This window comes from Rhipicephalus microplus, chromosome 1 (genome assembly GCF_043290135.1).
Source record: "Rhipicephalus microplus isolate Deutch F79 chromosome 1, USDA_Rmic, whole genome shotgun sequence".
In the NCBI taxonomy this organism is placed as follows: domain Eukaryota; kingdom Metazoa; phylum Arthropoda; class Arachnida; order Ixodida; family Ixodidae; genus Rhipicephalus; species Rhipicephalus microplus.
Genome location: NC_134700.1, coordinates 26,530,246 through 26,548,215, shown reverse-complemented (window position 1 = coordinate 26,548,215; position 17,970 = coordinate 26,530,246). Strand labels below are relative to the sequence as shown.

General features: G+C 42.3%; 1 protein-coding gene across 2 annotated transcripts in view; it reads left to right on the top strand.

Annotated features, from left to right (window-relative positions):
- The window catches only part of Hs6st (heparan sulfate 6-O-sulfotransferase), a 476,371-nt gene that overhangs the window by 241,798 nt on the left and 216,603 nt on the right, over window positions 1–17,970 (top strand). For both annotated transcript variants that reach the window (XM_075891380.1, XM_075891350.1), the window contains one exon: window positions 9,368–9,550. In XM_075891380.1, the coding sequence (XP_075747495.1) occupies window positions 9,368–9,550 (183 nt within the window). The remainder of the gene's footprint in view (window positions 1–9,367; window positions 9,551–17,970) is intronic.

Here is a 17,970-nt window from a genome sequence, read left to right as displayed (position 1 = left end):
GAATGTAGCGCGTAGACAGGATAACTGCTGGTCGTTAAGGGTAACTAAGTGGATTCCAAGAGAATGCAAGCGGGTTAGGGGGAGACAGAAGGTTAGGTGGGCAGATGAGATTAAGAAGTTTGCGGGTATAAATTGGCAGCAGCAAGCACAGGACCGGGTTAACTGGCGGAACATGGGAGAGGCCTTTGTCCTGCAGTGGACGTAGTCAGGCTGATGATAATGATGATGATGATGATGATGATGATGATGATGATCTTTCTCTGTGGATGTGAAATGACGCATTGCTCAGTACATGATGTTGATTCATTTGTAACTGGAGGTAGAACCACCATAACACTTGGCATTTCCGCTCCTCAGGAAGGTTTACGCGCAGAAGCTGTGTGGTTTCAATACAGTCGTTATGTATCAATTATGATAAAATTACTTGAAGATATGTCGACAGTAAAGGCAACCGATTGATACACGGCCAATAAGTAGGTACGTGATTGTTGTCAGTTGATTTTGTTCCAATTTCACACTTTTGTTATCTACCGTCATTCAATAGTTACACGTATTTGGCAAAACTCCTGAGACAAAAGATAAAAATGTACCAAAATGACAGTGTGATACATTTCAAAACTCCAAATATCAATATCTCTCGGCTGTTTCACTTGACAAGAGAAAAAAAACACGAGAAGAGAATAAAATGAAATGTCTGATTTGTGCCTAATAAACCAACAGATAATTTTAATGTTCACTGCAGGCTAACTCCTGCACATGTCTTGCTTACATGCCTGTGATTTCCTTTCGCTGCGGCTTGAGGCAGGTGCACCCACAGCCTCAGCCTCACGTAGGTTGAAATTGGCAGTTTTTCTACAGCTTTTTTGTGTTGCTGACAACATCCTTCCAACTTTGTTTTCGGAACCTTGTTTAGGTATGCTGTCACAGCCTTTAAAGGTGATTTCATAGAAAATGCGCTCTCAGTACAGCTGGTAATATCATTGAATTGTTCCTTCCAAGACTTGAGCTCAAGCATGACTGCATCGCTTGGGTAGTAGATATTGCTCCCTTCAAGGACGTATTCTCTAAGGGATGTCAAGCCTGCATGTTCGCTGCTGCTTGAACCCAACAATGCACGCTTGCATTCCCTACATTGGGCGATAGATTGAAATATTTTGTTTCATGAAAAATCCACCAATGTAGAATTTAATTCGACACTCGACACATGTAGTTATTCAATGAACGGGATTCGCGCTTTGTCAATAGCCTAAATCTCTGTTTCAGCTTGTTCTTTCATGCCTGTTGACAACAAGACCAAGCACTTCGCGTCGTCAACGTCATAGCTGGTCGTTCGCGGTGTGTGCAGAAACTGGCTCACAAAAAGCAGTTTCAAAGCATTAATCAAGTCAGAGGCGCTTGGGACTGACTTCCAAAGACGTACCACAGAAAACAGGTTCTCAAGACAGTCCTGAAGCAAGCTGTTTGAGAGAAAATATTTGTAACCTTCACTTCTTAGGAGGACATCCTGCAGACGATTGACTACAGTTGTGGCTTTCCCGAAGCCTGCTTGTGAAGGCTCCCAGTTGAACGTGCTGCCCATACACATTCCTTGAATGATCTGAGTCGCAAAGTGCAGTGTGTCAATAGCCTCAAGATATTCTCTATGTGTTTGAGTCTCAAGGATACAGATGGATGTCGTGAAGACATGAGTGTGTACCACTTGAGACAAGTTCCAGAAAACATGCTGTAGTTTCAGCCTCCTGCTCCAAGATCTTTTGTCATAATAAATATCTAATGGCGGCCGGTGCCTCTCAAAAAACTGAACAGCGACCCCCACTTTCATCTTAGTGAGATTCCCGTTAGACACGTGGATCTCTGAGAGCTTCGGTGCTACTTTCAGTTTCCGATCCGTGTCATAATCTACCACAGCTCGCACGTGCTTGAGTTTGACCTCTTTAGAACTTAGATTAAGTTGGCACACGCATGCATCACTGCTAATAAAAACTGCACAATTTAAAGGTTGGTTTTTTAAGTTCTTAAAAACGTGAGCAGCATCTGCACTGAAGAGGAGTTCCTTGTCTGCAAGGACGAGGTGTGGTAATGAGCATATGGTGTTGGAGTGTCTGTGGCTAGAGAAGCCTAATTCTTGACACATCGCTCTATGAGAAGCTCCCATGTCGGAGGTGACCACGCGGATCCTCAGAAAAGTATCCGTGCAAAGTCGCACACACTTTAACACGTGCTCTTTTAGTCTACAGACGTCTACGTGGCATCCAGTAGAGTGGTAAGCGACCACTTGTTTCCAACACTGGTTCAAAACCGCTACCATGAATACCAGTGCATTATGAGCCAGTTCACCTGGCTTCACAGGCAAAGTTTTCGCACCAAGCACGACATCTTCAAAGTGGCCGAGCTCATAGCTCAGGGCAATTTCCATTTCATCTTGAAACGGCACACAGTCCTTTTCTATGTGCTCAATGCCTCCTGCTTTCATTTTGAGCAGATCGTCCACTTACTTCAGTATTCCTGGCATGAAACTTAGTCCTTGGAGGTGCCACGCCAAAGTTGTGTTTGCCGGCAGAGGGTACCCATATTTTTTATATTTTCGTCGGCAGTCGTTTCGCATGAAATTGTAATAAAAAATAGATCCGCTTCGTCCGCTACCAGTTCAATTGCACTGGATTCCCGTGAACTGTGTTGCTGTTTGTGAGGCAACTCACAGCTTTGCTCCAACGACATCGCGTCTATCGCCATTGCTTTGTCACCTGCCACAATGCATTAATCTTCAGGTTGGTGTGAGAGTGTAACACGTCTGGTCCTTCCCTTTGGTGCCTTCCTGTGGCAAGGCAAAGCTGCGAAACAAAAGGAACCCATCAAACTACGTCCCGTTGGCACTATTAGGCTACAAGTGAATTCCATGCTTTACTACTTCTCTCACGATGTTGTGTGAATCTCTACACATCTATTACATTTACCGTGTATTTAAACAATGGAAAGAGGTAGCAGTAAGATTCACTGTTATTACAGCGTAGTTGCTGCTATCTCGTTACTCTGTTTGCATAAAGACTCGTAAACATTGCCTTTTTTATTAAGACATAGAATTGCCCTTAATGCATAATATTTTGTGTGTATATGCATAATAAATGTGCGCCGTCAGGACGATGTAATGTATGAGGTGAAGCAGTGTCTTGTGGAATCTGTTGTCATGCATCCAGCGGTCATAGCTTTACGCTCGTATGGACAGCGCGGGCATAATAATTCTGCTACATTTGCACATGAACGATATTTGTGAAGTTTGATTCTACTCTCCTATTATACGGCGAACCGTCAAAAAAAAATGTGACTTACACTCGTTTTTGGTACTGCCACACGTGCTCTTATTTCTATGTCAGCTCACTAACAAGCAAATACAATATTTGAGCTGCCACATAATAAAGAAATACAAGCAAGATGCGTATGCGTCAACACCGTATAGCTGGGCAAAATAATCAATATAACTTTCAGGATGCTGAGAAATGACATAAGAGCTTACGTCTGAAGGGAAACACTGTCGGCACAGCATTTGGCTTTAGATTCTTTCATTCCGTCAGCTCTGTTTTGCTCGAAGTTATCCTTCTCGTAAGGAGCCTGCACATGGACTGAAAGTCGTAAAACATATTATCCCACAGTACAGCGATGTAGTGATCAGTGTAGCCATGTAAATATTTTATTCAGGTAAACAATGTATCACACCGATGTTAACTGACATTTTATTTCTGGTTTTTGAACGTGGTATCAAACAAACACTAGTCAACTTGAACTTGAATTGTCTGTTGCACCGGAACGTCAAAAAATATCCTCTAATGAATACAACACATTACCATCACTAGAGAAGGCAGCGTGCAGCATGCCGTACCAATGCGTTAAAGGTGCTCGGCGGTCGGAAAGAAACAGCTTTGGTAGTCTTCCCCGTGCAATTTTGCGAGTGCTGAGTACGAATTAGGCACAGATACGTGCAGAAATTTACAATAAAATTTTTCTGAATGCTTTTGATACAAAGCTAATAGTGAGCGTAACTTTTAAATTACTTCGTGCCGCATTTTTTCTCCCCCAGAAGCATTTTACCGAATGCGATGTATATGAGGGAACATCTATTTCAATTACCACCCTTGTGCATCACAAATATTGCAGAATAGACAAATATTTTACGGAAAGGAGCAATGCTCATAATACACAATGATGAGGTGTTTGTTGGCTGCCATTTGTCGCGCTTGATCTCTGCCAGCCAGATAGTTGTTCTTTTTGGGTCCCTCAGAGAGTTGGACATTCGCCAACCTTTACTCGAGTGGTTTGAGCAGAGTGGCACACAGTAGCCGGGCATTTCGCGTGACTGCGATAAAAGAACGCCGTAGTTACACCCGCATCAATTTCTTGCTGACTGTCGGAACGTCGCAACTGCGTTAAAGTGTTCTAGAAATGGGTAGTTGGCTGACTGAAGGCCGTGCACTGACGAATTTTGTCTTATTCAGTAGATGGCGCCACCACCGCCGGCAATGGGAGCGACGTGTTGCTGCTGCCTTCAGCGCGGTTAGTTTACCGGGCGCTTCAAGCACGAACTACTTTTTTTACAACCCCTGTTCATAACTATTATTGTTTTATTTCTCTTCTTCTTTGGTCGTCGTTCTGGCTCATGAAGTATCACTGAACATGCACAAGTCATCAGTGGGCACGGGATGCAATATATGCTGCAAACCGCCAGTTTTGCGTTGTGGTAGCAAGCGCTCGCTTAAACAAATAGCACACTTTTATTGCCTTTAAATATTTAATTAATTTTTAGAGTGTTACGTGCCAAAACTACTTTCTAAATTTGAAGCTCGCCGTACTGGAAGACACCGAGAATTTCTACCAGCTGGGGTTCTTTAACGGACACTGACATCGATTGCCTTTAGATAAGAAAGCTGATATCCTCATGCTCGCGTTTGTACTCGACAGTAACTTTACTGAGGTCGTACTCTCGCTAAATAAAACGCTATTACTACAAACATAAGAACTTTACGCACTCTCAGCTGATATTCTCCTGAAAAGTGCAGGAAAGTATGTGGGAGTGCCCAGCGGAAAAGCCCTATTCTAATCAGGCCCAACAAAGCAAAGACCGAAAGTGAGGGTAGGTCACCCACATCGGATGCAATCAGATTTTGCTTCTTGAAAACCCCTTTCATGCTGCAAATTATATTTGTGTAGAAAATTGCTTGCAAACACTGCTATCAGTTTAGTGCAAAATGCAGTCGGCAACTCTCTTCGCTATATAATAAACCTACAAGGTTCGTTTGCACTCTTTTGAACAAAACTTTTTTGCGCAATCTTGTATTTAGACAAATGAATTTGTAATGAAAGTGTGGAAAAATGCAGACAGCTATCGTTCATGGAAATAAGTCATAACTTTATTTGTTAGGGAAGCCGCATGACCTTACTCCACAAAATTCACGCATGTAAATTTGTTTCATTTTTTTCTCAAATTGAGAACAGATAGAAAAAAAGCTGCAATCGCTTTAAGAAGGCCTCACCTAATTTTGTTTTTATCAGCGTGTGCGGCAAAACCATGTATTCCAAAGCAGCTCAGTTGATGCTAGAAAAATAATCACAATAATCGAGGCGCTAAATATTTTCAATAGCATACTTTGCAAAGCATAAACTTCAAAATTTCAGAAAAACACGCAAAGAACTAACAAATAATATTCACATAATAAATAAAGACATGGAATCACAAGAAATAGTAACAAAGAATGGCAAATAGACACATTTCATTTCAAATGACACATTCATTTTCATACAAATCTACTGGCATTCTAATAAATCATATTATTCGCACTGTTAATGGTACACCAAGAACCAAAGACACCATTTACAACTGATATGAACAGAGTTGGCACTTAGTGAAGGGTTTATTGCTAAAGTGCGCGGGGCGAGTGGCAACATATATTTTGCTTGTTTCTGAACGCTGACATTTTTGCATATTTTCAGTGAAACAGAAAAAAAATATTTAAGAAGGATTCATACATCAAGTTTACCCTACACCTGTAAAGTGCAAACGAAGGGACAATAATACAATAGAAAGAATATTCTATAGCAAGAAAAATATTTGGGAGCAGCGGCTTATATTTAAGTGCTTTGCTTTTTGGCGTTTGCCTGATCTGTCTGTATTAAACCCCTTAGTGTAAAAATGCAGTCCCGCAACAGTATAGAATTGTATTATATTTTGAGAGAGCATTGAGAGACGGCTTGGGCACTCAACCTTTTGACAAAGCGTTGCTTTCACAATGGTCAGCACATCTAAAATGCTGTCTGCATGGAGTTATTCACACAAAAAAAAACAGCCTGTTAACAAGCCTTCAAGCTTATTTATGAACCCAAAGAAGCGAGCACTTAAGTAGAGGAGTTGGCCATTGTCTCGAAAGAGTGTCAACCTTGCAAGCTGAAAGCTTTCGCCTGGGGCAGGCATGGTAAGTAGCATCAAACTTTGTAATTGCTTTTTAAAATGCACATTCATGCCACATACCCTGCAAAGTAAAATATAATTCTGCAGTCGCTCCTCACAACATGCAGGCTGTGGTCCTGGGAAGGTATAATCGACGCCTGTCCATTCGGAGAAGAGCTCAGAACCAAATTCATGCCTGCTGCATTGGTCAATGTGTCGTGTGTGCTACCAACTTCCAAAAGGGAACTTAGCATGCCCTCTTCATCGTTACTTTGACTAACGCCTTTCACTAAACAATAAAATGACATGCAGTTTACTGTAATCAAAAACTGAGTCGGTGTTGGGTGATCATTACTGCCAGAAGATTGCCTGACAATATCAAAAAGGTTTTCCAAGGGATCTTGGATAGCTTTTCCAGTCATTAGGTATTTAAAGCCAACTTTTTCAGTGAGATAGTCAAACAAGTCTAGTGTGCTTGAAATGGTCACACGAAGGCCAGCAGCAGTGGAATTTCTCAGAAATCCTCCTCCACCTTTCGAATTCTGCTCCCATGTCTTAAGTTAGGACAGCAAATCCTGCAGCACTGCTGTTCCGGATGAACATGGTCGGAGGGCTTCAGCAGAGAATCGCAATGTCATCACTCTTATAAGCCTGTGGATTTTGCTGAAATGTGCAAAACAGCTGTGTTCGTAATTTTATAGTTTACATTGCGTGACACATTTTATTAAGACAATTTTTATTTAACTGTTGGTTATATCAAACAATCAATTACACAAATTCAACCAGCATATGACAAAAGAGGCGACTTATTTGAAGAGCTTGTGTGTTGCATCCATCCTTCCAATTGTTGCTTCCAACTTGTCATGGTATAGATGAAAAGCTGGGAGGACTTTTGTCCCAAAAAGCTGGAAGGCATAGCTGACCTTCGTCTTTTCAAATTCATTAGGATCCAAGTGACACCGCGTTATGTCTGGCATCACATGAAGGGTCAAGTTGCAGGAGTCTATTTTGTATGCTTGCCTTCATGTTGCATATCAACCTAAAATGGAATTAAGTGGACCATAATAAATTGTACCTGGTTAAGCTTGGAGATAAAGTAAGCATAGTAGAAATCTAATGTGTGATATGCATAAAAACATCAGGCTTACATGATCTGCAAGGGTGTTGAATCCTAACTTCAGCAGCGAATTCCATAGGCATTTGATGAGATGTGGAGTCGGATATATATTGCAGGTGCCGTGACGCATCACTGGGGTGTTTGATTTTTGAAGTTGTAGAGTCAGCTGCCGCTTCGATTTCAAGTACTTTTCACATATTTCTACTCCAACTTGCACTATCGCAAGTAATAAAATCCACAAAGAGCCCGCTTTTTTTTAGCTAGTATGGTGGCTTCAATGACAACTTTGGCGAGTGTTTCATCTATTATATTTCCATGTGTAGCGAAGTAACCAATAATTTGGCCCATTCATCTTGAAATGGGACGAAAAGAAGAACCTTACCGTGGTCACATGGTACACATTTATTCTTGGGTGTTGTAAATCGACCTAAATCTACAAAATCCTCAATTGCACCTGAATTTTTCCCTGAAAAATGTTCTGACAATTTAAGTTTATGAATGACCAATCTACCGTGTTTCTTCCAAAAATCAAGCTCCACTGTCTTCTTTTTTAGCTGCCTTAGCACTTTCTCACTAAAGCCAAAGACAGTGCGGTATGCATGCACATAGCGCTTCAGGGTTGATTTGCAAGGAATGGCTAGGACGTTATTGCGGCGAAGGTGTTCATACAGGCGAGGGCTCTTCATCTTCATAAATAAACAATCTAAAACTCAGCTTTTCTTATAGCGCAACCCATTGAATTTTATTCTCGAAGCTGCAAAGCACATTCGAACATCCTCCTGCTGTCTCGGTGGCAGCTTTGAAATATGTGCTTCTAAATCTACTGCTTTTATAGCAGCATTCCTGCTTTGAATTTGCTTCAGCTCCTATTTCGCACTTTTCAAGCGAGAAAACAACCATATAGCAGTCATACAAGTACAAATGCATAATATAAGTATCATTATATCAACCTGGCCAAGACACTTAATGCTGAAGTACATTTCATTGTGGGTAACCACGTGGTATTTTTGCTTCTCCGTAAAATATCGTTCTTCATAGTCATCGTGAGATATTGCCCCAATGAAAATGCACTTGTGATCAGTTGTTTTCAGCACTTCTTCTGCGGCTGCCACTGTTTCCACGGTGCCTTATTTCAATAGAGTACCTCTGACAAACACTTTGCAGAAGCTCGCAATGCGTGACTAAAAAAAAACATGACAATTTATTCCGATCGTATTTCATTCGTCGAGGTCAAAATGGACGTTCAGTACACAAGGCTTTTGTTATCTGCAAAGCAGTGCTTAGTCCAGTGCGGCGATGGTACCTGAAGACCGGTAAATAACGGCATAGGCCTGCAGTGTCGTCTTCCGGCGCATATTCTAAAGAAGAAACTTCTACATCGATTGCCAGCTGTTCATCTTCTGTTACCTATGCTGCGGCGGCTGGATCCGCAGTGTTCACGGCGTTTGTGTGAGACACCGTCGAGTTACCACTCGCGGACATCCGGCGCTTCACTGGTGAAGCATGACTCTCAGACTATTTTTTGCAAGGTGGCCTTTCTTTCAGTGCTTCTTTCGTCATATACGATAACAAGTTTGGCAAAAGAGTGGAAACAGCGTCACTGCTTAACATAGGCCTCCCGCGTGGGATACGCACTTCTTCGCCGCCGATGGTGTGTATATAATATGGTACATAATAATGTCACTGACGTCACGAACATTTATTCATCTTGGCTGTGTTGGCTGCGCTCGTGACGGTCAAGTTTACCCAGCTCACACGGGCGGTGACGGCGGTGGTGGAAGGACGCCCCCCTTACATCTATATTCTATCCTTTGCAGCTGGACTCACCACGAAGCGCTGCGCCGTCTTCAAGAATTCTCGCCCGCACTGACGTCACGAAGATTTATTCATCTTGGCTGTGCTGGCTGCGCTCGTGGTGGTCAAGCTTACCCAGCTCACACGGGCGGTGAAGGCGGCGGTGGAAGGACGCCCCCCTTACGTCTATATTCTACCCTTTGCAGGTTGGTAAACTCAGGTTCATTCCTGACTAAAGACTTGTCCTATATTTTTTGCCAATGCCACCCCCGTTACCGCCGTGTTCATACTTGTTTTGGTGCCAAGTGCTTTGGCGTTTTGGTACTCTTTGCACTGTGTGTACGCTTAGTGGGCCAGTGAAGATGCCATGCCGCTCCGTCAGCGACTCCCTTCCCGCAGATGGACACTTCATGAAATTCTCCGAATGTGAGTACGGCTACCATCTCGGTGAATGTTCTGGCTGCAATTAAGCAAAATATAAAAGTAAAGGCGAGAGTGGGCGTAGTGCGTGGCGATGTGCGGTGTGCAGAGCGCCAAAAGCTAAACCGGTGATGGATACCGACCTTTCGGTCGTCTTGGCAGAGATAACTCGCAAATTAGACATGCTTACTAACTTGCCACAGCAGGTTGAAGACGTGAAGGCTTCAATCCAGCTTATGTCTCAAAAATACGATGACATACTGAGTCGTCAGGTTTCCCAGGAAAAAGAACTAACCAGCTTGAAGAAAAAGTATCTAAGCTCGAAGAAAATGCAAACCCAAACGATATTCAGCAACTCAAGGCATCTGTAAACAATCTTGAATGGTGCAGCAGGAAGCTGAACGTTGAAGTGCATGGAACACCAGTAACTGATAACGAAAATCTCATGACCAAGCTAAATGAAGTATCAAAATAGGTGAGCTTGTCAGAGCTGAGCGCTACTGATGTTGAGGCGGTACATAGGTTGCCTTCGCGACAAGGCAAAGTACCTGGTACCATCGTCCGATTTTCACAGCTTTTTCTGCGAGACTGATGGATCGAAAAACGCGAAGTTCTGCGAAACATGCGCTCTGACATTTCAATCTGTGAAATTATGACTGTACAGAACCGGAAACTGCTGCGTGACGTGAGCGAATAGGCAACTGCAAATGATTATCGCTTCGCATGGCATGCGAACGGGAAATTTCTTGTTCAAAAGCAGGAGAACGAATCTGTGGTTGTCATCCGCTGCATGACTAACCTTGATAAACTATCCAGCACTTGAACTTCCATAGCCAACTTATCTTCTAACCAGCATTGTTTTTCATAGACCGAGTAAATTTCTCTGACTTAGATACTACCATGCGAAGCCACGGTTCGAATTCCTACAGTTGCATACATTTTAACCTTAGATCTGGTAGAAACAAGAGAGATGAACTTCACTGCTTTTTTGGTGGAACAGAATGTCGATTTGGTGTTGTGATGTTTTCGGAAACATGGTTTGCTTCAGAAGATGATGTGTATAGTTTTGTCGGTTACAAATCCTTTTACATAAACCGCCGTGATAGACGTGGGGGAGGTTTTTCAATGCTGGTTTCAAATTCATTTACCTCTGAGCTTTTTTCTGAATTCTGTCGTACTAATCAGCACTATTGACGCTGTCGCAGTTAATTGTAGCAATATAATTTTTTGTGTTTGCTACCGGCCTCCATCGGTAAATTATTTGCTGTTCTTGTCGCATTTAGATTCTCTGTTAGAATTTGTTGACAAAAACAATTACCAAATAGTTATTGGAGGTGACCTAAACATAAATATGATTACCGAGAATAAGATGAAATTAGAGTTAGAATCTCTCTTAAATGTACATCTCTGTCAAAATGTTATAACATCGCCTACGCGAGTTACGCCAACATGTGAAACTGCAATAGATTTGTTCTTAACTAACTTTGTTGTGTCTTCCGTGAAACCTGGTGTTTTAGTATACGCAATAAGTGACCACTTACCTGTGTTTATATTCATTGCTAGCGCAGTTGAAAAAAAAAACAAGTACATCAAGCGTTCTCTTATCGGCTCGTAAACACTAACACCCTGTCTGTATTCCGAGAACGTGTTGCCAGTGCCAAATTGGATGATGTGTATAGAGAAAAAAATGCAGATGCGGCTTATGACAAGTTTATGCAATTATTTATGGAAATACTCTACGCATGTTTCCCGGTGAAAACTTAAAAGCAGACAAAGAAATGTCGCTAACCCTGGATAGATAAGCATCTGCTTAAGCTTATAAACAAGAGACAGGTTGTACGGCTCATTTATGGAAACTAAATCGCCGGAAGCATAAAAAACATTTTAAGAATACAGGAACTACGTTAGAAAACAGTTAAGGGTTGCTAAGAAGCACTATTACTTTAATCTCTTCAGTTCATCTGCAGGATGCCCTGATAAAATTTGGAGGACACTTGCTTCAATAACTGGGACTGCGCTTGAAAAAACTACCACAGTCCTAAAAGACGGCAATAAACTAAAACGGGCTGATCTTGCTAATGCTTTTAACGATTTTTTTTGTCCCTTGGTCTGGCATGTGACGGTATGGACCTTTCGTACATGAAGTCACCTAATAAGCAGTCATTATTCCTAAGAGGTGTTACAACACAAGAAGTTATTTCTTCATTCTTGTCATTAAGTAATAGCAGGGCCACAGATGCATTTGGTATTCAAACAGTGCCGGTAAAATTCGTCATAGACATAATTTCATCTTGCCTAGAGTACATTTTTAATCTATGTTTGTCAACAGGCGTTTTCCCTCGTAGCATGCAGACGGCAAAGGTGACAGTAATATTCAAAAAAGGCGACAAGAATGATCTTTCAAATTACCACCCTGTATCAGTGTTGCCTGTTTTTTCGAAAGGTTTAGAGGTGATTTTAGCGCGGTTTTCTTCGTTTACTGACCACTTTGGTATCATACGTCCTGCACAGTTCGGTTTTCGTAAAAAAAGGTCAACTGAATTAGCCCTAATGGCCCAAAAGGAGTTTATATTGCAAAAATTTGAGGAAAAGAAAACGGTGCTTGGAATTTTTGTCGATTTTTCCAAGGCCTTTGACCTTATCAGTCATGATGTTTGGCTTAAAAAACTTGATCGCTACGGTATTCGTGGCGTAGCTCACTCTCTTATTACGTCCTACCTTCAGCACAGAACCCAGTTCGTAGCTATAGCCGGGGACCAATCGGAGTTGAGATCTGTAAGAACCGGCGTCCCATAGGGGAGCATATTGGGTCCGTATCTCTTCATATTGTACATCAATGACATAGTCAATGTTGATTCCTCTGTTAAGTGCATAATTTACGCAGACGACGCAGTCTGTCTTTTGACGGCGACTTAGGTGCTAAAATGTCAAATCGAGCCAATAAGACGCTTGCAAGTATACAAAAGTGGGCTACAAGTAATTATCTTCAGATTAATGTAGAAAAAACAAAGACAGTGATGTTTCATCCACGTAACAAACAATTTTAACTAACCCCCAATAAATTAAATAATACTGAAATAGAAATACTATCGTCTTTCAAATTGCTTGGCCTATATTTCTCTGCAACTATATCATGGGATTGCCAAGTGAATCAATTAGTTAGTAAATTATCTAGAGAAATAGGTACTATGCGTCGCCATTGTAACTATCTTCCTACATCCATTAATATGATGTTATATAATTCAATGTTTCTTTCCCTAGCTCAATACGAAATTCTAGTCTGGGGGACGACTTCAGCTGAAAACATTCACAAGCTGGTGGTATTACAAAAAGAGCAATACGCCTTGTCTGCAGGGTGCCATATCTTTGGAATACTGCTGCTTTGTTTACAAAGCTTAGAACAATAAGCATTGAATCTTTGTACACATATAGGCTATGTCGCATGTATAGAATGAAAATAAAGAATGATAACGCTTTAACGAAATTGACATCCTTACAGCAACATAATTCTTTTTATGATTTTCGTCATTCCGAGCCTTGGATTGTTAACAAAAACAGAACTACATACGGTAACCAAATGCTACAATCCTGTTTACCTACTGTGCTGAATCAACTACACAAAGAAAATGGTCTTAGTGTATCAACTCTGTCACTGAAAAAGTTACGCGACGTATTTATGTGATTGCTTGTGCTGCTAAGGGCTTATTTGTTTGTCCTTTTCTCTGTCTTTAGCACTTTGCTTATTTTCCCCCTTTATTTCAAATATTTCTATATTGACCTTGTTTATTTATTCCGACCATGGATGTTTACTGTTTTTGTGTTTTATAAGTTAGTTGTGTTTGTGTTTATAAGTATTCATGATGTATACCATGCTTTTGTGTGACCGCTGTGAAGCTGCCCAGTGTATGAGGTGGCAAGGTTTCCCTCAAGCTGCTCAAAGCAGCTTTTTTGCCTGGTCATCCTCGCAACTTTGTTGTTGTGAATAAACAATAAACAATATTAATCGCGTATTACGTACCGAGGCTCGAAATGAAGTTCACAAACCACACTTGTGTCTTCGAGTCGCTTATCCGCACTGTGTAAGTTCTTCTCCCACAGGCTTCTGAGCTTTTCATCTTTGGGCACGACGAAGCGAGACGGTTTTGGTGCACCTGTCACATGAACGTAGCCCGTCTGGCATCCGGGCGCATAGCAATGGTTCTGGCGACGTGATGCCATTCTGCACGAAGAGTTGGTGGCCGCGAGGTGTTTAGTAGCATTTACTAAACGTATTCATGAAGCAATGCTTGGCCAAAAACATGAAGCGACGTCGAAACACAGCAGCAACACAACAGCAGCCGGGCGAAGCAAGGGCGAAAGGCCGCGACGGCTCGCATGGATGGATGGATGGATGGATGGATGGATGGATGGATGGATGGATGGATGGATGGATGGATGGATGGATGGATGGATGGATGGATGGATGGATGGATGGATGGATGGATGGATGGATGGATGGATGGATGGATGGATGGATGGATGGATGGATGGATGGATGGATGGATGGATGGATGGATGGATGGATGGATGGATGGATGGATGGATGGATGGATGGATGGATGGATGGATGGATGGATGGATGGATGGATGGATGGATGGATGGATGGATGGATGGATGGATGGATGGATGGATGGATGGATGGATGGATGGATGGATGGATGGATGGATGGATGGATGGATGGATGGATGGATGGATGGATGGATGGATGGATGGATGGACGGACGGACGGACGGACGGACGGACGGACGGACGGACGGACGGACGGACGGACGGACGGACGGACGGACGGACGGACGGACGGACGGACGGACGGACGGACGGACGGACGGACGGACGGACGGACGGACGGACGGACGGACGGACGGACGGACGGATGGATGGATGGATGGATGGACGGACGGACGGACGGACGGACGGACGGACGGATCCAGCTGTGCCCTTTAGATTGGGTGGTGGCTCACGTCACCTAGCCATAAATTTAACTACTATCACTGTGTGTTTAAGGATTGAATTTCACTAGCGCTTCGGTTGGGGCCGCCAATCAGTTAGCCTCGTCATGGTTGTTTCTACCCGTTTAGTCTATTTTGCCTTCACTGTTCCTAAACCCCAATGCTTTGAGAAATTCGGCGCCATCATTTTTGACTATAGGGTGGAGCCCTTTACAGAACATTATGAAATGTTCAGCCATTTCCTCTTCCTATCCACATGCACTATATGCCGTGTACTTCTCTATGGTACTTAGTAATTCTGTCAGAAATTTCTCATTGTTGCATTTATATATATATATATATATTTCTTATACTGGTATTGCAAATTCGTGATGACTGTAATGTGCTATTTTAAAACGTATGTGTCGACATCTGTTATACTTGTTGAATTTGAATTTTGTGTCCCCTCATTCAAAAGCAGAATGAAATTTGTATCCTTTGTTCCACTTGACCTGAGCAAATGTATGGGTGGAGGGACCTTAGTCAGACAGAGGTAATCTGCCTTTAGTTCCTTCAACCTAGGCAATCATTATTTTTGTCCGAATAAACAATGAATGAATGAATGAATGATGTGCCTTCGAATTTGCTCAGTACGTCTTGGTCTGCGATACTCCCGTTCTAGCCTCGAAGAGCAGAGAACTACCTCGAGAATTATTGTAGATCTTTTCCCTTGATATTCTCTGCTTAAAAGTTCGGTAAGTCTCCAGTGATGATTTCGTAAGCATTCCCATCTCCCATATGTCCCTCTCCGTTTCCTTCACCTTCTTCTCAACCAATGTTTCCTTTTGGCTCGGTATTGTGCTGTTGTCTAAATACTTGGTTGACAATTTTCCAGCTCGTTTCCTCCATTTAGTATCGACAATTTTCATGTACAAGTGACTAAAAACTTTCCTGATCCAACGCTCCTCTGCTATTTTTCTCAATCCCTCATGAAATTCTATCTGGCTGGTAGCTTCCCTGCACTCAAACGCTGTCCATCCCATGCCTCCCTGTACACCCTGATTTGAGGTATTCCCGTGTGCTCCCAAAGCAAGTCTACCTATGCCACGTCGTTTGCTTTATAATCTTGCTTGAACTTCTGATTTCTTGCACAAGACCGCATTGCCATACGTCAAACACGGGACCCTTAGACTTTTCCAAATCCCTCTCACGTCATACCTATTGTAGTTCCACAGTGCCCTATTGTCATTACAGCAGCATTCCTGGTGTCGTTAGTCATTACGTATCTTTCGTGCTCCCTTAGATACTCAGCCCCGTTATTTATCTATATGCCCAAGTATTTGTAGTTACCCACTATTTCTAGCATGACTTCCTGTATCTTATGCGCACTGCCGTTTTTATCTTTAAAAGTCATGATCGCCGATTTTTCCCTGCTGAACTTCAAATTTAACCTATCTCCCTCATCAACACAGATGTCTATGAATCCCTGCAGATCTTCCCTGTTGTCGGCTATAAATACTATATCATCTGCATACATCAATGCTGGTAATGACATTTCAATGTGTTTTCCTTGCTTGGCAAAAAAGAAGCTGAATCCGAGTCGCCTCCTCTCTAATCTCGCTTCTATTCTCTGGAGATACAGCATAAATAACAAAGGTGACAAGGGACATCCCTGTCGAAGCCCGTGTGGTATCTTTATAGGTTCTGATACATGGTCTTAGCATTTCATAACTTTATTGTTACTTTTATAGATATCCTTAAAAAGATTAGTTATGCAATCCTCCACATCTAGTGTGTCCATTATTCCCCGCAAGTCTTCTGGAACCACACTATCGTGAGCTCCCTTCATATCTTGTAATGCCAGTCACACGATTCTGTGTTCTTTTTCCGCTATTGCAATACAGTGCGTTAACAAAAACAGATTGTCCTCCAGCCTTTTCGTTTTTGGAACCTATGGATGGATGGATATGGCTGTACCCTTTAGATCGGGCGGTCGCTAGTTCCACCAAGCCGTAATTCTTAATGAACAAAAAATTAGATTTATTTTTTTCCTTTAAATTGTGAGATTCAGGATTCGTACGTTGCAGTGAAGGGTTTAATTTTCCCTCGTGCCTTGACTTTAGCCACCAATCGGATAACCCCCTTCTAGTTAATTCTACCCTCTTAAAGTCTATCTTGCCCTCCCTGTCCCTGAACCCAGTGCTTTGAAAAACTCTGCGCCATCATCCTGAACTATAGGGTGAAGCCCTTTACAGAGCATTATCAGTGTTCGGAACTTTCCTCTTCCTATCCACGCGCACTGCATAACGTGTCTACCCCTTCGTATTTTGCCCGATATGTCTTGGTTCGCAATACTCCCGTCCTGGCCTCAAACAGTAGAGAACTGCCCCGAGTATTATCACAGATCCTTTTCTTGACAATTTCCTGCTTAAAAGTTTGATAGATCTCTAGTGCGTACTTCTTAATCGTGCCAGTTCTCCACATATCACTCTCAGCTTCCTTCAACTTCTTGTTAACCGATAATTCTTTTTGGTTTGGCCCCCTGTTGTTTTCTAAGTATTTACCAGTCAATTGTCTGGTTCGCTTCCTCTATTCGGTATCAATTCTTCATATACAAGTAGCTAAATACCTTCCTAGCCCAACGCTCCTCCGCCATTTTTCTCAATCGTTTCTCAAATTTTATCTTGCAGCTAGCTTCCCTGCCCTCAAATGATGTCCATTCCATGTCACCTTGTACTCCCTGACTTGGTGTATTCCCGTGAGCTCCTAAGGCAAGTCTACCTATACCGCGTTGCTTAATTTCAAATCTTGCTTGAACTTCTGATCTCATGCGCAAGACCGCATTGCCGAACGTTAGACCAGGAACCATGGCCCCTTTCTATATCCCTCTCACAATATTATACCTATTGTAATTCCAAAGTGCCCTGTTTTTCATCACCGATGCATTCCTGTTATCTTTAGTCGTCACGTATATTTCGTGTTCCCTCAGGTACTCGGCCGCATTGCTTATTCATACACCCAGATATTTGTATTTATCTGTCATCTATAGCGTGACCTCCTGTATTCTAAGCTCACTACCTTCATTGTCATTGAAAATCATGACTGCTGATTTTTCCTTACTGAATCTGAAATCTAACCTATCACCCTCATTACCACAGATGTCCATCAATCTCTGCAAATCTTCCTTGTTCTCGGCCATTAGCACTATATAATCTGCGTACCTCAATGCTGGTGGTG